Here is a 20,005-nt window from a genome sequence, read left to right as displayed (position 1 = left end):
GCACGATATACAATGAACGAATGTGATTAGAGAATCTCCAAGATTCTCACCTCTATGCCTACATCTTCTTTTAAGACTCTTAGTTCATCTTAAAGGCTAGATTGGTTGATAAGATAACATATTAAACTGTCGTTGCTCTTAGTTCATCTTAAAAGCTAAATTGGTTGATAAGATAACATATCAAACTGTATTCAACGAGATACATGCCTAACGAATGACACAAATCCATTAAACTAGTTAACAATTACATTGGCCGATAAAATAATATATAACATAACATATCAAACTATTTGAAAATGAGTCACATTCTCGGCTCTCCCACTTCTCTTATGTCTGTTTGTGTGATCAGAGTTAAGTCACATCAACATTTTATATTACTATTTTTTTATCTTATTATCTTTATTAAAAAATAATATAAAATATTGACATGACTTAACCATGATCACACAAAACAAAAGGACACAGAAGGACACAGGAAATTAGAAGGCAGATAATCTGCTCTATTTGAAAAATAATAGCAATATGAAAAAAAACTCCTCTTACTTTTGTATACTAACATTAAAAAAAAAAAGATTTTTCAGCGTGACCGTCACATGAGGTGGTACATCACATGTCATTATACAAATGATGGGATATATGTGTTAAAAAATTAATAACTTAAATCGTCAGTTATATAAAAACACGTAATGTACCATTCGTATTTCTGTCCGAATAAAAAATTTCTCTACATACAGGAGAGTGAAGTGTGGGGGTGGGATGGGGGGATGGGGGGATGGGGGGGGGGGGGGGGTAAAAGTGTGATATTTCCATGGTGTCTATAATTGTCAACAGGGTGAGATTGTCGTGTAGTGGGACAACATGGGCCGTGTGAGATTGAAATTAAAGAGAAAGAAAGAGAGCAAAACAGACAATTGAGAGGGGCAATGACCACGATAAAAATCAAGGATTACAAAATTGAGAAGAAAAGAAAAGTTGATAAAATATGACATATGAGGGTGTAGGGTAGGTACAGGATAGGACAGCTTTGTATTGTATTTCCTTTGTTTATTTTACAAGACGAAAAACCACCACACACTTCCTCTCTCTCTCTCCTACTTTCTCTTTCTCTCTCTATCTGTATCTCTTTCTCTCTCTTCAAAACTCTCTTTAACGCATATTCACAGATGGGAGGTGAATCGGGGGTGTTTAATATGGTACAAACCCGCTTTATGGAGAGAAAGAGAACCTGATGCCCTTTTTGATGTGTGAGTGGGTGGTCCTGTTTTTCTCACTTCTCTCTCTCTCTCTCTTCCTCTTTCTCCCTCTAGAGTTGCATAGTAGTCTTCAAAGACTTCATCTTTTCTTTCTCATTTCTCAGTCGGAACCAACCCAGAAAAAAGAGGCTTCAAAACCAAATAATCCCATCAGCGCTGCGATTTCTTTGATCTTGGGTTTGTTTTCTCTTCCTCAAAAACTGCATCTTTTTTTCGTGTTTTCTTTGACCACTCAGTATGTTCTTGCTTGCACAAATGGAAACAAGATCAGAATCTGGTTGTGGGATTTAAACTAGATTTTGTTTTCTCAGATGTGTTGGGATTTAAACTAGATTTTGTTTGGCATGCTCAAAGATTTGGACTTTTTTGTAAACCTCCTTCTCTTACTCACTCTACTTGTTGGGGTTTTGTGGGATTAATTTCTTGTCTAAAAAAATTCTTCTTTTGGGGAGCTCATGAATCATGATCTCTTGCTTTTGCAAACTTCAAATCTTTTGTGATTTTGCTCTAAGGAGATTGGATTGGTTGTTCAACTATGATAGCAAGTGGATTGTTGATTCTAAAGTCTCAAAATTTGAGAAATATTTCCACATAAAATATCACTCCCAAGAACTTTTAGACTCCAACAAAATTGAATATCTTTGCTTGTTGAGTTTTGTTATTTGCCTATTTTGTTCTTTGCTTGCTCAATTGGGTTCCTTCTTGTTTTGATTTTTCTTTTGAAAAAAATATTTCAAATGCTTTAATTTCACTCATTCCCATCACATAAAATAACGTTTCTGGAAGGGTCTGGAGTATTACTAATAATAATCTTCCACCTTGTTCAAAGTCTGGGATCTTTCCCCAAAACCCCATGATCTCATGCTCCTTTTCATTTCTCTCAATTGCAGATTGATGTTATGGATGAAGATTCCAGTGGGGTTGTTTGATTTTTCATCTCTGCTGCTTTCTGCTAGTGTTTCTGGTGCTGCTTGGAGTGAACAGTAATAGTTCTAGAGCGAGAAAGAGACTTAGAGAGAGAAAGGGTCATTATATATGCTGAAATCTAAGTTCAAGATAAGGTGTGGAGGTAGAGAAGATATTACTAGAGCTTGTGACTGTTGGGAAAACAGCACAAGTAGAAGAGAGAAGAAGAAGCAGCTTTCCATCAGATGTTATCTTTTGAAAAACTTCCACCAGATCCCCCATGTCATCATCCCCAGCCTTTGATCATCAAAGATGCTAGTACTAGTCATGAGCAGCCACTAGATCTATCTAATAATCCACCCCTTCCTAAATTCTCCATCAGGTATAATCTCTCTCTCTCTCTCTCTCTCTCTCTGTAGAAATGAAAATATGAACAGTTAATGATGATCCTAACTTGGGTTTTTGTTTTTCTTACATGGGGTTCTAACCGCTTCTCTCTTTTCTTGTGTGATCTCAAAGCTTATCTCATATCATCTTAGAGCTTGTCGAGTCAGATCCAGAGAGAGATGCAAATATGCGTGTTGTTGTTGCTTGTGGCTCATCCAACATATGGGGGGCCTTGAGTCATGACCACCCCATCTTTGTCTCTATTTTTAGTGTGTTGGGGCTTTTTTTTCCCTGCTTTGGCTAATAAACGAAACTCGTTCACGGCTTGTCACCCAAAAAAAAGAAAGTCGTTCACGGCTCTTAATCCCCCTGAAAACCACACGTTTCTTCATGTGATTAATTTCCCTAATCCATGCTGATAATCCACCCAACTCAATGTTAATTGTTGCTTGTGATTTCATGTCACCCTACCTTAATTTCCCATGAGTTTTAATTAGTCTCTCAGACGGTGTTATTTAGAAGAGAGAGACTTACATGAAATGGTGACGCCCGAGTTTTAATGAATCCCTAAGACCATTTCTGCAGACATCACATGGATATTACTCTACTGTTTGTGTATTTTCTTTTTCCTTTTTAGTTCCATGGTCCATGTATATATTCCCTTCTTTGATTAGCAATTTTCATACAATAAAGTTTGAGTTCTCTTTGGACCTAGTCTAAAGGTGGCTAAGCTTAGCTCATTGGAATTGACCATTTGTGTGAAGAATCAGACGTATATGATGTTTTTACGTTGCGCAGAGATTATGTTTTTACATCCCGGAGCAAAGATATCGAGACCAACTGGCCTTTTTCTCAGAAGAATTTGCAACTTTGCTTGAAACATGGCGTGAACGATCTGTTGCCGCCATTTCAGAAGCTTGATGCAGTTAGAAACCAACCCGTCAAGAGATGTACGGTTGAAAGTGAAAAGAAAAGCAATCTTGATGTTTCAGAATCTTCCGGGCAAGATGATCATGCAGTATTAAAGTCTTCGTCAAACGATACCAAGTTGAAGGAAAAGCTAACAGAAGCTTGCACAGAGACTACAACAACCACTTCATGCAGGTCTGAAGGAGAAAATGATTTTCCATCCACACTTACGAGTGTTTCTCAATCTGAAATAGAAGAGTCAGTTCCTACGAACAGGCCGTCGAGGTTGCCGTTAGAAATTGATACTTCCTTGGAAGCTGCATCAGTTGAAGTACTTGAAGCTGCAGGTCCCCCCGTTGTTGTTGTTAACAAGACCGGAAACACGACGCGACCCTCGGGTAAGAAGTGCAGATTGGTGGTGAAATTCGGTAGCCACTCAGAGAGAGGATCAACCGAAGATATTGCGTCGAATGCTACTACCATTTCAGAAACAATGACTTCAAAAACTTGCCCTGTTTGCAAAACCTTCTCATCATCTTCTAATACCACCTTGAATGCTCATATTGATCAGTGCCTTTCTGGGGAGGCAACTCCCAAGTGGGCTGTGGATTCAAAACCGGTTACAAGGTACAGAATTAAGCCGAGGAAGACCAAATTGATGGTGGATATATATACTACTGCCCAGCATTGCACATTAGAAGATCTCGATAGAAGAAATGGCTCGAGCTGGGCCACGAGCGTTTCAAGCTTTCCTACTCGGGATAAGAAGTCTGAGGTGCCGGTTGAAGAGAAAAGGCGAAGAGTATCCTCAGTCCATCCTGATGATATTGATGTCGGTCCAGTCTATGTAGACGCCAATGGCACGAAAGTTAGGATTTTATCGAAGTTTGATGATGCACCATCTCCATCAGTGCCTAAAGAGGTAGAGCATCTTCGACCAAGAAAACCTTTGAAACCCGGCAAAGGAAGCAAATTCCTTTCAGCGAAAAAGCAAAAGCGCCATCCATCTAAACATCAGAAGTACCTTAAACTTGCTCCTCAAAGCAAAGATCTTCTCTCTCCTAAGGCTCATTCTTCTCAGGTACGCCACTCTTGCTTTCTGTATTTACTTACTTTCTGCATAGGTCTCACCACCTTATAAACAACATGCGCTTCCGATGCAACAGAAGGAAAACGAATAAAGAAGCTCTCAATATGCTTGAATCCCAATGCTTTCGTTGGTGCTAACACTGCTTTTTCCATTGAATTGAAAGGTTAATAATCCGCTATGTTGCAAATGTGGTGGTTTTTCAAAATTAACATGCGGTGGAATTGTTTTTAAACAGATTCATGGGGGTCAAGAAACATGTGAAGCGAAAGAAAATTCCGAGGAAGGACAGCAAATGGAAGAGCAGCTCAATTCCTGTAATGCTGGAGCTTTAAGAGGATGGGCTTGCTCCAAACGCACTGGTGTTGTAAAGAAGTTGAACAAGAAGCATGTGTCTCAGGACTTTTTGGTTGAGAGTGATCAAACATATTTAGATAACTGTCGTGTGGAGGGAAACTGTGGTAGAAAGGTAATGAATTTGTCTGGAAATCCAATTTCTTCTCCTGAAAAAAGTGGGAGCACAGAGAATGCATGTGATGAAGCTCAAGCTAGTGAGAAAAGTGACTGCTCTCCTTGGAGAAAGAGAGCAGGAAGCCCCTTTCCTGGTGAGCAAAGCCAGCATCAGTTTAGCAAAGACACAACTTTTTCGCCTAATAGTTGCACGCTAAACCGTACATACTCTGATGTGAACTTTGCACCTGTGTTGAGCAACAATACAATTGGTTCTGCTGCGGATTTCACCGAAAATTTTGATTGTGCCCCTCGCGCTAGCAAAAAACTATCTAAGAGTCGTGATGCCCCCAGATCAAATGCCAGGAAATCCCTCCCGCCAAAGAAAAATGTGTTGGCTATTGGCAGGCGGGTATCTTTGACTGAATCCAGTCCCAGTGTCGCTATGAATTGCTCAGCTGCTAAGAATCAAGGGCAAAGGGAAGAAATAGATAAAGAGGTTGCTGCCTGGGATTCTGAGGCTGATCAACAGTATGATTTCATGCATAATTTTGCTGGAAAGCGGTTTCGAAAAGATTGTAGCGATGAAGTATCAGTATCCAGAAGCACTGTGTTGCAGAGGAGAAAATGTAGAGGTTCCTTAAGTAGCTCTAGAAGGGATGAACCCATGGCCTTGGAAGGTTCTCAATTTGCACCTGAGTTTTATGGACATGATGAGAGGGAAAAGATGGATACTTCTGTTACCGTTCGTGATGAATATCTGGAAAAAGTTGATGGCCTGGGAGGTTCTGAGAGGGAAGATCAAATCCATGATGGTGACATGGTTAGTGAAAATCCTGCCCTAATAGGTTTCTGTGAAACCGAAGCAGTAACAAGTCCAACTGATCCAAGCATTAGTAATGAGCAAGAGATGTTTTGTGGTGATGGACTGGAAGATGGCACACTAGGGCAGAATGTTCATAGCATGGAGGAAATGGACTCTGATGATGGCCAAGGAAGCTATTTTCCTGAGGTTGATCCAATACTTATCCCAGGGCCACCAGGATCGTTTTTGCCAAGCCCTAGGGATATCGGGTCGGATGATTTTCAAGGGAATTCGTCACTAACCACGAGCCGAGTTCAATCATCTCAAGATCAGCTTGATTTTATTGATGGGGATTCATCAGATTCACCAGTTTCTACAACATCAACCATCTCTAATTCCAGAGGGACAAAGTTTGACCTGAAGCATTCTGAACCGTCATCTTCCATAGGACCTCAATCTGCTCAGGACAAGATCAGGCCGGGCCTATCACGTGCAGTTAGTGGTACTTCTGAAGAAATTAATGCCACTGCAGCCCAACATATAACTGGTACAGCAGCTGAAAGACTTTCTTTTGATAGAGAAAACTTTAAGGTCACCAAGATATCTCTCGAGAGGGGACCTATCAGCTTCAAAAGTAACGATCAGCCATGCTGTTGTCAACGAAAGGAGAGAACTTCTCAGGGTTTGGCTTTAAATTATCAAGAATCACCACTATTAATGCGGCGAGCAATGGCACTGCCTGCCATGGGAAAGCAAATGGGTGGCAATCCAAACACAAGAACTAACAATTTGGAGTCGGGGTCTGACATGACAGACTCGTTCTTTCTGAGTGGTGGTACAACATTGAGATCTGAACAGGCAGTTTTTCCTGTCACCAAGTCATCATCCAGTCACCATCCTTCGAAGGGTTCTCCAGATGGCAAAGGGAAGTTGTCAGGTCACAGTGAAAGTGATTCTTTTAGTCCATCTGCTTCTAATTCGATACTCAGGCTAATGGGAAAGAATTTGATGGTGGTCAACAAAGAGGAAGATACATCAGTTCCACCGGTGCAGGCTCAACCACTTGCGCAAACTAACCATCTAACTTCACAGTTTCCAACCTTCTCAGGAGTTGTTCCTGGCAATCTTCAGAATCAGTTCTATCATTCCTTTCAACATAACAAAGTGGGGGAATGTTTTGACGCAAGTGCAGCGCACTTCAACAGTTTTAGAAGCTATAGCAATCCGAGGACACCACAAGTGGTTGCACGAGGACCTGCAAGCTTGTTTCCAAAGCATCATACAGATGGCAGTTTTGTGGCATCCATGGAACCTCATGAGTATAACGGCGATCATAATTTTCCAATGCCACAGAACAGGTATATAAGCAAACCCATTGGAGGAGCACCCGCGTTTCATATGGAGAGAATTATGAACCCTCCTGACCGCCAACGCAAGAATGGACATTCTGCTTTCAGTGCCAGTAAAGAAATTATCATCATTGATGATGTTCCGGAAAGTGAAGCTGATTTGACCTGCAGTGTTGCAAAGTACTCTGAAGGGTTGAGGGAAAGCCAAGTAGTTTGTTCCGTCAGTCCAGTTCCAGCAGCTCCCAGTTATAACTCAAAGCGTGTGAATAATCCTTTCTCTCGTTATGAGTCACAGGAACCTTCTTTACTTTGTGGATCACCCGTTTTGTACAACACCACCTTGCATGCAGTTCCCTCCAGGCTAGCCAATAATAGTAGTCCTGTTAAGTGGAGTTGTACTACTTCAGAAGGCTCGGGTGTGCAGCACCGGGCTTCTTTTCTTGCAGCACCATCGCCAAGAGGACATCTGAGATCTACACTGTACGATTCACCGAGCTTGTCATAGAAAAACATGTCGCGTTTGAATGAGGAGAAATGGCGTGCAGTCCACATGCTGTTACTCTACCAAACGTTGGTTCGAAATCATGCAATTTTTTTTCAGGTTTCTGCTTAGGCATGCTTTAAGCTATCCAGAGAATAGACAGTGTTTTTAAGGAAAATCCATGAATAATATACAGTTGACATAAAAGCTTGGCTCGAAAGTGAATATTTTCGAGCATCAGTATAAGTAAGGCGTTTATGTCCCTTTTTTTCTTCTTTCTTATAGAATTTTGTTAGAGGTACTTAATTTCCTTGTGTGTTCGGCCTCTCCTTGATCAAATGTGAAGCACAGCACCATGTTCTAGTCTTGAAAATCGATTATTTCTGGTTCATCCCGATTCATCTGCACATCCGTAAATTAGCACGCATTCGAATACTGCAGAACTTCAGACATAGATCAAACTCAATTGCTTGGAGGGCAAGAGGTTCTTTATTGTTTACGTTGATTCATCATTGTTTTCAAGAAAATGTATACAAACATACACCTAAGTTATAAATAAAACTGGAATTGAACATCCCTCTCATTTTTTTCTGGCTGGACAAAAAAATGTTGATGCTTATTAGAAGTTATGGTAATGCTAATTAATCTTTCCATGAACATGAGAGCTTCTGAATGCATGGTTGCAAATGAAATGGTGGTCGAGGTGAAAGTTTAAGAAATTACCTTTGATCACAAAATAACTATGCAATGAACGGTTCAAAATTTCACGATGAAAAACTAACATGCAGACATGTACCGCAATCAAAATTGATCATCCTTCTTACACTTGATTATATATATATGCTCTTCTTCGTCTTTGGGTTAATGTTAATATTGTATGTGTTTCGTTTATAGATAAATGAGAGGCTCCACCATTAGATTTTGCTAAGACAAGGTATTTTCTAACCAATCAAATTTACATTATATATATGTATTTGTAGTGGGGTCCGAGGAGTACACAAGTGAAATGCACAGGAAATAGTGACGGATGAAACCCCATATATTCAATAAAATTAGGTTAATTCTACGTAGGTTTTCAGTCACTACTTATTTTTCGTTTTTTGTTTTCTCTTATCCTCTAGCTATAGCTTCATTTTGCATGGTACGCGGCATAATTATATATGGTACTGTATTACCTTTGCTTGTTCAGGAATTCATGAGCATGCATGGAAGTTTGGCTTACCACGAAATGTAGCCGTTAGAGAGAGAGAGAGAGAGAGAGAGAGAGAGGTGCATTGCATGGTCAATTTGAAGGTACATATAAACGACAAGATGAAACACAAAATAAATGGCCGTTGGATTCGCATTATACCATATAGATGCTTACTAAGGTGCTGACGTAAATAGACGACAAGAGCAACTTATATGAGTATGATGTTATCGTGATGTTATATATTAATAATCCAACAACGTCCTTTGAAAACAGATTTTCACATATCATTATATTATAAATATAAAATATCATGATTATTGTGTACTCGTGTCAAGTAAGGTAAGCTAAAACTATTATTTTAAGGAAGGCAAAGGGATGGAACGTGGGGTGTGTGAATTTTGCATGGTGAAAGCTGGACAACTCCCCATTACACACTCTATACAAAGACAATGGCTCTGCTTGTTTGAATTGTCGGTTGTGGGCCATTCTTCATCTTTCTTCTTGTCACTTTATACTTATTAAGCCTTCTCAAAAGGAGCATTACTTGAACGTTGAAAATCTTAGAGAGAGAGAGACAGAGAGAGAGAGAGAGAGAGGTATTGAGTACTCTTTAAGACTTAGTGTGAGAGAGAGAGAGAGAGAGAGGTATTGAGTACTCTTTAAGACTTAGTGTGAGAGAGAGAGAGAGAGAGACAGGGGGAGAAAGGAGGGAAATACTTGAGTAACGAGTTGGATAATCTCTCTTTCATATTATAATAGTAATAACATTATTATGATCCTCCCATCTTTGCTTAATCCTGTTCATAATTCAAAACTTGATTCAAATATTTAGTTTGTAAAGGCTTGTTCATTTAACATTTTGTCAAACAGTTCTTAAAATTTCGAAGTTTTAAATGATCTGTATGTAACCATGTATTTAAAGTTTCAAACTTTACAAACAAGTTGGAAACAAGTAAGTTGGAAATGAGAGTTTTTCTTTTTAAAATTCGATTCCAGTAGTTTGTAAGTGAATCCATGTATCCAAAGTTTTATTTTAGGGAGTTTTCTTTTTAACATTTTATACTTTAGGAAGAAGTTGGTCATGTGGGTTCAAAATTAATTCTAATACGTCTAGTTTGTGGGTGATTGCATGTATGCAGATGTTTTAAAATTATACTTGAAGAAAAAGTTGGTCGTTTGCCTAAAAGAGAAAACAAACTCGTTTTTTTTTCCTATGCATTGAAGATTTAAGACAAACATGATTGGTTGTTCGGGATAACTTTATTTACGAAGAGATCGCATGACCAACTTCTTTAATGTACCTCATTTTTGTGTCCGTACAAAGATTATTTTTGTACGAATTAAGATTTATACTCAAACACTTTTACTAGAAGTAATTTCATTATAATTATATTATTGTAGTTTTTATTAAAACTATAAGTATTGTGTGTAGAGGATTTACAAGTACTTCTTCAAAGCAACCCACGAGTATTTTTTTCAAAAAAAAGTTTCATTACCCAGAAAATAATTTCTAAATTTTTCTGTAAAAAAATAAAAAATATCTATTCGATAACCAATCACAAACATAATCTTGATTAGTTATGCATAACTACAGCTTTTAATTAAGGGAACTTTAACGAAAAGCACCCGGTACTGTTCACTTTAACGAAAAACCACATTTTTACACTAAAAAGTCAATCCTGATACTATTCACTTTACCCTTTATCTTGTCCTTATCATTAAAACTTAAAGTTTTCAAACCCTTTTCATTAATTTTTCTTTTAATTAATTGTTTCGTTATAAAGGACATTCCCCAACACACATACTGTTACAATGCATTGAGTTCGGGTTGAAAAAGTCGGCTTTGCACGTCTCAGTGGAAGTGGAATTTCTGTGTACGTATGAACAAGCACAAAAGTCAAAGCACAATGATGATAATTAATTAATTTGAACACTAAGTTGCAAAGCGACAACTCAAATTAAATCAAACGATTCCACTATCTTATTCTGTTAGCCATACTCACACAATTAAGGATTTCGATTTCTCTTATGCACAAATCAAAAGTTTAGATTTTCTGATTCCTAAATTCTGGACAGCAAAGTCCAATAGAGGATTTAAAAGTACTTCTTGAAAAAGCATCCAACGAGTGTTTTTTCAAAAAATAGTTTCATTACCCAGAAAATAATTTCTAAATTTTTCTGTAAAAAATAAAAACATCTATTCCATAACCAATCACAAAATACTCTTAGATTGGTTATGCATAGCCAATTAAACTATAAGTTGAGCTTTTAATTAAGGGAACTTTAACGAAAAGCTTTCAATATTGTTCACTGTAACGAAAAATCACATTTTTACATTAAAAAATCAATCATGGTACTATTCATTTTACTTTTTATTTTGTCATTTTCGTTAAAACTCAAAATTTTCAATCATTTTTCATTAGTTTTTCTTTAATTAATTGTTTCGTTATAAAAGACATTCCCCCACACACATACTGTTACAAGGCATTGAGTTTGGGTTGAAAAGGTTGGCTTTGCACGTCTTAGCGGAAGTGGAATTTCTGTGTACGTATGAAGAACAAGCACAAAAGTCAAAGCACAATGATGATAATGAATTAATTTAAACACTAAGTTGGAAAGGGACAACTCAAATTAAATCCGACGATTCCATTATCTCATTCCGTTAACCATACTCACACAAATTAAGGATTTCGATCTCTCTTACGTACAAACCAAAAGTTCAAATTTTATGATTCTTAAATTCTGGATATGAAAATCCGAAAACGATCCAAACTCCAAAAATAGATAGAATCTTAAATTTGAACTGGTATTGACACCTTCGAGAGGGATCACGAGTTGAGTCTGAACTCATTGACAAATTGGCAAGCCTAGCAAGTTTAGATTAAACTCTCTGCATGGTCAAGAGTTAAACGCGTCCAAATTCAACTAAAATCTGCTTTAGCATAACTTCCAGTTTACGTTAGTAATTAATATTGTACATATTGAAATGATTTATATTCACTTATGCTAAGTTTAATCTTGTTTGAATTTGAGTTATAGTTTTAGCTTGTAGATTTTCTTTGGAGTGATAGTGGGAAGGGAGAAATCGAACTTAGACAACAACTGTAAAGTTAAATGTTCTTGATCATTTGACATACAAGTTCATTGTGTCTTAGCTTGCAGATTAAAATGATCATTTCAGTTCAGTTAATTGAGAAATTATTCAGTGTGACAGTTATATTGTCACGTAATATTATCAATTTACTCATGTTATAATACGCGTATCTTTTTATTAATATTATATCATAGGTTTACGAAATGCCAACCTTAGAGTTTACGCTTATTACAATATTTAAATTGGTAACACTTCATTGTAGTTCGACCCCCACCCCCAAAAATTGAGTTTATCCAAAGAAGAAATACAATTTTTTCTCTTTCACTTGAGCAACTCAAAATGGTTAATATTTAACCAAAGAGAAACAACTCGTTTTTAAGTGTTTTTAAAATGATTGAAATGCTTTTAGGTAAAATATTTTTAGGTTCTAAAAGCACTTGAAGTGCTTTTTACAAAAAACATCAATTATGTGCTTATTCCAAAAAGTATTTAATATTTTTTTTCAAAATTTACTTACATTTTATTAAAAATTAGTTACAAAAACATTTTCATCAGTAACGCTTGAAGCGAGTTTAAAACACCTTCGGACGAGCTCATACTTTACACCCGGACGATAATAATTGTAAAATGTCACAATGTACACAAACATTTTTTACCATTTCACAACAACGTATAGAAACTCCACTAACGAACCCAAATCTTCACCTTTCACGCTTCCCTTCCCTGTCTGTCCCTCACAGCCCCACTCACCAACCAATCAAACTCAGAGACTGTCACAGCCTCACAGACTTCACAGGGTTGAAGGGTTTGAAGGGTAGGTTAACGAACCAAACATTCAAACCACCCCACTCCAAAAAATGTCGCCGTCGCAGTCCGTCACAGCAACAACCTATACCAGCATACCCATTTCGGTCTCGGGCTCCGACGCCATCACCCGATCCATCAAAAACCTCAACGACGCCGTTTCCCGCCGCCGTCCATGGTCCGAATTCGCCTCCTCGATCTCCCGACCCGACTCCTTATCCTCTGCCCTGACCAGGATCCAGACCAACGCCAACCACTTCCGGGTCAACTACTTGTTATTGATCGGATCCTGCGGGGTGCTATCCCTCATCGGGAGCCCGTGCTGGCTTCTGGTGACGGTGGCCGTCGTGGGGTTGTGGCTGGTGATCTATGTTTTTAGGGAGGACCCACTTGAGGTGTGGGGCCACCACGTCAGTAATTGGGCCGTGATGGCGGGCCTGGTGGTTGTTTCTGTTTTGGTTGCTTGGGCCAGCGGTGGGCTTGGGAGTATTGCATTGGGCCTTGGAGTTGGGCTTATGTTGTGTGCGGTGCACGGGCTGCTTACGAACACAGAAGGCTTGTTTCTCAACGAGACCGAAGCTGCTTCTCAGGGATTGATTGGGCCCACATCTTCATCAGTCTAATAATTCAATTATTTATTTTTAATGTGGGTTTGGTGTGTAATTTTGTTGTTTTGACTTTTGTTTGACTTCAAACAAACGACAAAGAAATGCTTGTCGTTTTTTTTTTTTTTTTTACGAATTTTTTTTTTTAATAGATTGTGGTGGATTGATTTAGGTGTGTAAAACTGTAATTGAAAATGGGGTTTTCCCTTATAACATTGATCTGTGGATTCTATTTTTGATGGAATGAAGACGTTGATTTCATATTCACTTGTGTCACCATTCCAATGCTATGAATTTCTTATAGTTTTACTCTAACTTAAGAGGAGAGAATTCGAACTCCGACGAAAAGTAGCAGAAACACTGCTCTAACTAACTGATCTAACCAAGTCCAAATTTGTTTGCTCACACTCAAATATTAGATACTAAAGAGACTTTCTCAAAGTGAAATTCTCATAGACTTTTTGTCACCTCACAGTTTAACGTCAATTCTCATGTCAACATTATAAAACATTGTCTCAAAATATAATGTGACAAAAAATCCATGAAAAGTCTTATTTTTAAAAGAATCTCATTAGCATTTCTCATATTACTTTGATTAAGTTGTACTAAATTTCAGATAAATTTGTATGCAATATGTTTAAAGTGATGGAAGAAATGTCCTTGTCCCTCCAACCATAAAACACATAAATATTGATTACTGCTATGGATGGACCATGTCACTTGACACCAGGCAAACCTTTTATTGCTTTATCTATCAACATGGGACCCTTTGATTTTAGTGCTTCCAAACGTTACATTGGTTAGAGCAAATGTATTCTTTTGTATGCAAATGTATTCTATCATAGCGACACGTGCACACTAGATTTTTTTTGTTTTTTCTTCTAGTGGTTTGATTCATTAAAATAGAATATCGCTTGTATCATAATGAAATTTCAATGAAATTTCGGTGCTAAAAAGCCGGAGAAAAAAACAGATAACTAAATGCAAAATTTCAGTGCTCTTATTCTCTAACCGGAAATTATATGGTCTACTAAATTGCCGATATTACAAACTAAACTAAGATTTGATTACAAGTGTTAACAAAACTGAGTTCCTCATAGAACAAAGGCTTGCTTGTTTCCAAAGCAACGGAGATTTATATTTTGCTTCTCATCCTTACTAACTTTGCCAAAGTTTCTTGAGCTGCCAATGTGTGAGCATGGTTATGCCCTAGCATCACTGTTCTGATGCTGATACAAGTCCTGCACAGCTCTTCGCCGCTGTCGAAATGCCCACCTCTAAGCAGCAACTTTGCCCTCGTCTCCAGCAATGTCGCCTTCAACAGCGTCACGTCTTGCCACACGTATTCATCTACCCTCTGGTTGCTTTGCAGCTTGTTCTTCCAGCAGAGAGAGCCGTGGCACCAGTCTTGGATTTGTGATACGAACGACTTCTCTACTTCTTCAAGTACGTTAGTGCACACCTTTAGAAGTTCCAATGCCGAGTTGCATCTGGAGAAGGTTGTGAATGCTCTGATTGCGAGAGGGAGGGCGGTTTTCTTGATGTATAAAACCATGTCGATCGCCTTTAGCTGGACGAGGGGAGGTTCGGATTTGAAACCAAAAACAAGGAATGCAGTAGCCCAAAGATGGTCTAGGTTCACCAATGGATTGCCAATTTTTCTTATGCCTTGAATTGTTGCCTTGGCAGCTACTAAACCTTCTTTTCTCTTTGTGTATACTTGTGTAATGGGATGGAATTGGATCCAGCATCCGAATGGTTTTTTTGCCGCTCGCGCTAATCCCAATTTAACAAGAAGCAGTGCTGAATCTTCTTCGCTACTCTTCCATGCTTGTGGTCCAAAGCAACCAGAGCAGCCACTTATGCAATTAGTCCACTTCCTTAGCCGGCTTTCTGTGGCGGGCATATTGTTAGCTGCAGTAGTCAGCAGAGTCAAGGAAATCGGTGTTGGAGCAAACCAGGCGCCAACAAGAAGCATTCTTAACGCAAGATGATTGATTCTCCCATTAGATTGTTGCAAGACGGCGAAGCAAGAAGCTATGACTTTCATTAGGAAAATGTTGTTCTTGTAGTACTGCTCTTCAGTGATGCTTATGAAAGGGCAAGGAGAGCCCTCATCAAGCTGAACTTGGCTGATAGCTTCGAAGAGAGCAGAAGGCGCAATGGCTAGTTCCGAAAGCAGCGATCCAATCAGCCACAAACCAAAACTCAACCTTCCTAACTTCTCATCGAACTTCGTCAGAAATTCCAACTCCCTAGCCGGGTACTCTTTCTTTTTCCTTCCTCTAATCAAAATCATTGCCTCTGACGCAGGCAAGGGCGGAAGCTGCATTGCGTCAAAATTCATTACTTTCGACAACCTAGTTGTGATGATCACATGAGACCCTCCTGTGTTCCTTGGGATCAAGTCATGTAAATCCTTCCCTTCCCACCACTCCCTCTCAGTCTCAAGATTATCGATCACGATCAAGTAAGGCATGTCCCTAAACAACTCCCTCTTCACCCTCTTAAACGCTTCGAATTCCTGCTCCTCAAAGCTTCGAATCCTTCCTCTATCCTTCTCAGCATCAGCACTCACATCCAACCCCAAATTCTGAGACAGATTCAATATGTTCTGCCTAAAATACCTAGCTTCCCCACTTATCCACAACACCATTTTGTACCTCTGGGAATACCTGTAAGCGAATTCCAACACAAGCTCCGTCTTGCCAATCCCGGGAACCCCATTTATGCAGATCACACTACTCCCCAAGCCCTTGTAACTTCCACTTTTCGCTCTCTTGTACTTCGACCTCTTGAACGAATTCCGCCCCACAACTGGTGGTTCAATCCAAGCCTCCAAGTTAGGCTCCTTGCATTTTCCCACCTCCAAATTAATGTACCTCCCTCTAGTAGTAACAACTTCACTCTCCTCATCAGCTAACCCTTCCGATTGGCCACTCGCTTCGCCTTTAACCACCGAGCATTCCTGCTCCAATAAGTCCCCAGAAGAACCAAAAAATGCGGTTTCAATCTCTGCAATCTCCTTCTCTCTCCCAACAAAAAACCTATTCCTCGAAAAAGGCAGCTCATCAACTCCCTCCACATCCGTCTGCTGTGAAACGCTCTGCCTCCCAAGCTTGCCCCTCAAAACTCCGGCCGCTTTCGACACAATGCTCCTCCAGTTCCCGTCATTGGCCTCCAACTTATACTCATTACACTTCATTATCCCATCAACCGCCTCCCTGCACTCTTTCTCAACCGAATTGTAGTTCAAAATCCCTGAAACTTCTTCAGGACTGGTGTCGAAAAAAATGGGAAAAAGATTCTTCTTCTGGGCAAAAAGCCTTACCTCCTCCATACTCAAATGGTTCAAGAAGCTCGAGCTCGTAACCACCACAACTCCATAGGTGACTGAGCAGATAACTCTGTCAGCAATCTCTTGGCTCTGAGAGTCCGAATACTTGGCTCTGTCCGCCACAAAGCATGCGATGCCTTGGAGCTCAAGCTCCGATTTCACCCACTTGCAGAACCTCACCAAGTTGGGATTTTGGCCGTGGAATCCGATGTACACGTCGCAGCTCCGCAGCTTGGTGGCGGAGGAAGCAGGGGAAACAGGGCCGCCTGCCCCGCCGCATTTGGCAAACGAAATCCGAGGGACCGGAAAGGAAAAGGAAATGCGGGGAGGGGCATTGTCGAACTTGTGCTTTAATGGGTCGGAGACGTCGTCGGAGTACTCGTACAGGTCCGACGGCGGAGTGTAGGAGCTGCTGGGTATGTCATCTGACTGTGGACCCCTGTAAGGTGAGGACAGGGTAGTTGCTGGGTTTGAGGTCTGCTGGGTCTGCTGGGTTTCCTGGGGTTTGGGGGTTGAGGCTCTGGGGGAAATGTAAGGCGACTGGAGAGCCGAAACAAATGCTGAGGAGGGTGGGGAGATTAAGGAAGGGGAACTGTAGGGCGAGGACAGAGCAGTAATTTCCTTACCTGTAGCTGCTGCTGAAGAAGCTGTTTTGATGGTGAGGACATTGGAAACCATGGTGTCCAGAGGAGATTTCTGAGGGGACTCAGCAGATTTTGGTGTTGGGTTTTCTTCCACCATTGCCAACTTCAAATCTTCGTTAGATCTCATCTCGGGTGTGCGGAAATCACTTCCCTTCGTATTATCGCTCCTTTTCACTAAACTGTACTTTGAAGAACATTGTGCATTTTCTCAGGTCCCCAGAAGCATCATTTTTTTGGTCAGAAATTTCACAGCTTTCTTCTCAGATGGCAGTAGATGAATGCAATAGTTAAAAAAATAAAAAACCCAAACAGGAGAAATCTTGAAATCTTTCTTCTGTTGTTGATGTATGTCACTTGCCATAGTGTGGGCCAATCTTATGGGGGGTCAGTTCAGAGCTAGCCAGAAGAACTTTGTTTTTATGCTGCAGATTTGACAAAGAGAGAAGAAGAAAATCCATGTCAAGAATCAATGATTGTTCAGTCACTGGTTAAAAACAATCATGGGTTTCTCTTTTTTCATGCACTTAAATGAAATCAAGCATTTTATTCAGAATATTATAAAAAATAAATGAAATTATTTACCTTGGTTGGATTCATAATATTCAAAATTTGAAGACCCTACTCCCCTGCAACTTCTCAGAAACCCATCTCTTAAAATTTTCTTTTCCCTCTCTCTCTCTCTCTCAATGAACAAGCTGGACACTGGACAGAGATGGATGGGGGAATCTAATTGGTAATGTATGGGTTGGATCTGTGAGGTTTTTTGAACATTAAATATTGCTCCAATGGCTTAAAAAGAAGTTTGCAGAAGAGGGATATTTTGTATAATATTGTTACTGTTATGGTACTGAATAATCAAACAATAATTTGTATTGGGGTTTGCCAATTTCTTTTTGTTTTTACGTGCTGTACATCTTGATCTCTCTCACTGGTTCACAGAAGCCAAAGGTTGGTCAGAAAGCACTTTGGAGAAAAGGACTTTGGGAGTGGAACCTAACTCAGAACCTTGTTTTGTACAATATGGTTCGTGTCCATATCGGTTCAAATTTGATAAATAAATAAATATATAACTGTATAGTAATGTATATTTTACTGGACTATATATATTTGGGAATGCAGGTTTTTTGCCCTATGTGTGAAGTCATCCGACACAGTTTGAATATATTTGCATGGGAAATTGGACCAAAGACCAGTCCAACTCACTTACTGAGAACTCAGTAAAATCATTGAGGAGTGAAATTGTAGAAAACTTTCTTACCTAAATGGATTTTTGATAAGAAAAATTTACATGCAACCGAAATATAAAAACATACATGCAATGTAAATGGAACATGAAGTTGGTGGCATATTAAGTATATAGTGTATTGTATGTACTAAAATTTTTAATAAATTGTGATTAGTTAAAAAAACTAACACATTTACATATAATTTTTTCTCGTTCACAAAGTATTCGGAAAATAGTTTTTTTTTATGAAAAAAAAATAGAATCGTTTTTTATCTCACAATTTTTCCAAACATCGATTGTATCTCTTCCCTGCTCCAAGAAGATAAATTCCTTGCCTCAAATGGGATTTGATCATTGGAATGGATGGGATAAATGTAGAAATTACAAGTTTTTTTACTCAAATCAAGATTCCGAAAGGATCTTGAAATGCAGAGTCAACAGACTAAGAAATTCAGACTATTTATTTTAACACTTATGATCCTTATTAGCCTAGCTCATTAGCTCATTTCGCACAAAACAAAATTTTGACTTTCACTATCTTGAACGGTCCAAATTTCTCAACCCGTCAAATCCGAATTGCGAGATCTAGAAAAAATCTTTTTACTCTTCATTCCCAAGTACTTTTACTTGATTGACAAAAAAAAAAGTACTTTTACTTGGTTGCATGCATGTGGGCTATAATACACCAGTCTGTGACAATTATAAAATCTGAAATAGTATAATCTGTCCTTTTTCTTATATACATACATACATACATACATACATACATACATACATATATATATATATATAGGAATTGCTTAAGGGGAGGGATCCCCATTTTTTCAAAAAAATGGGGACACGCTCCCCACCGTTGGATTTGACTTAAATGAAATCCTGTGGTTGAGATTCTATGGCCTGTGTTTTAATTTCAACAACACAATTTCATTAAAGTCAATCTAACGGTGGGGAGCGTGTCCCCATTTTTTTTGAAAAAATGGGGATCCCTCCCCTTAAGCTCCCTGTGTATATATATATATATATATATATATATATATATATATATATATATCATGTGGAAGAGTGTTCAGACTCTTAGTATTATGATTAAGTACACATATGTAGTGGATTTTATTTATAAAAATATGGGTGACTGCACGTATAATGTATATCACTAAGTACTATGATTAAGGATCTCATCGAAACAAATGTAACAACATTTTTTCAAAAGAAATTTATGCATATTTACTTTCATAGAATACACAATGAAAGTATATTTGAATTTCAGACATCCATTACAACGTTTACTAACACGAACATGTATACAATTTGTAACCTGACATCTGAAAACCCACAAATTAGATTAATTAGAAGGGTAACTTATCTATGCTCATCCTATCTTCCCTACCACTGACAATTCATGATTTCTCCATTCCGAATATTAAACATGCCATAAATTTGTCTAACCTTAAAGTAGGGATTTAAGATTAACTTGGAT

The 20,005-nt window shown here is 38.8% G+C and overlaps 3 protein-coding genes across 3 annotated transcripts; 2 read left to right on the top strand and 1 right to left on the bottom strand.

Moving 5' to 3' along the window:
- The first annotated feature begins 1,051 nt into the window (after nt 1-1,051).
- Nucleotides 1,052-7,834, top strand: LOC103422751 (uncharacterized). Its single transcript, XM_029088038.2, has 4 exons — nt 1,052-1,430; nt 2,144-2,541; nt 3,345-4,536; nt 4,781-7,834. The coding sequence occupies exons 2-4, from the start codon at nt 2,405-2,407 to the stop codon at nt 7,649-7,651; spliced, it is 4,200 nt and encodes a 1,399-aa protein (XP_028943871.1). The 5' UTR covers nt 1,052-1,430; nt 2,144-2,404; the 3' UTR covers nt 7,652-7,834.
- A 4,813-nt stretch (nt 7,835-12,647) lies between these two features.
- On the top strand, nt 12,648-13,585 carry LOC103447562 (PRA1 family protein G2). Its single transcript, XM_008386759.3, has one exon. It carries the CDS (start codon nt 12,771-12,773, stop codon nt 13,338-13,340), a length of 570 nt encoding a protein of 189 aa, XP_008384981.2. The 5' UTR covers nt 12,648-12,770; the 3' UTR covers nt 13,341-13,585.
- A 715-nt stretch (nt 13,586-14,300) lies between these two features.
- On the bottom strand, nt 14,301-18,084 carry LOC103447241 (uncharacterized). Its single transcript, XM_008386418.4, has 2 exons — nt 17,886-18,084; nt 14,301-17,725 (listed from the first exon to the last, which is right to left on the bottom strand). Exon 2 carries the CDS (start codon nt 17,428-17,430, stop codon nt 14,458-14,460), a length of 2,973 nt encoding a protein of 990 aa, XP_008384640.2. The 5' UTR covers nt 17,431-17,725; nt 17,886-18,084; the 3' UTR covers nt 14,301-14,457.
- Between the last annotated feature and the right edge of the window lie 1,921 nt (nt 18,085-20,005).

The sequence above is a fragment of the Malus domestica genome, chromosome 11 (assembly GCF_042453785.1).
Source record: "Malus domestica chromosome 11, GDT2T_hap1".
Taxonomy (NCBI): Eukaryota; Viridiplantae; Streptophyta; class Magnoliopsida; order Rosales; family Rosaceae; genus Malus; species Malus domestica.
Note: the sequence above shows the minus strand (reverse complement) of the source record. Positions and strands in the feature narration are given on the sequence as shown.

What these genes read in the sequence shown, in the direction of transcription:
- LOC103422751 (XM_029088038.2), top strand. Translation starts at nt 2,405, where the DNA reads ATGTTATCTTTTGAAAAACTTCCACCAGATCCCCCATGTCATCATCCC. An exon ending in CTTCCTAAATTCTCCATCAG is followed by an intron (nt 2,542 to 3,344) that starts GTATAATCTCTC and finishes TACGTTGCGCAG; the next exon opens with AGATTATGTTTTTACATCCC. An exon ending in CTAAGGCTCATTCTTCTCAG is followed by an intron (nt 4,537 to 4,780) that starts GTACGCCACTCT and finishes GTTTTTAAACAG; the next exon opens with ATTCATGGGGGTCAAGAAAC.
- LOC103447562 (XM_008386759.3), top strand. Translation starts at nt 12,771, where the DNA reads ATGTCGCCGTCGCAGTCCGTCACAGCAACAACCTATACCAGCATACCC.
- LOC103447241 (XM_008386418.4), bottom strand. Translation starts at nt 17,430, where the DNA reads ATGAGATCTAACGAAGATTTGAAGTTGGCAATGGTGGAAGAAAACCCA.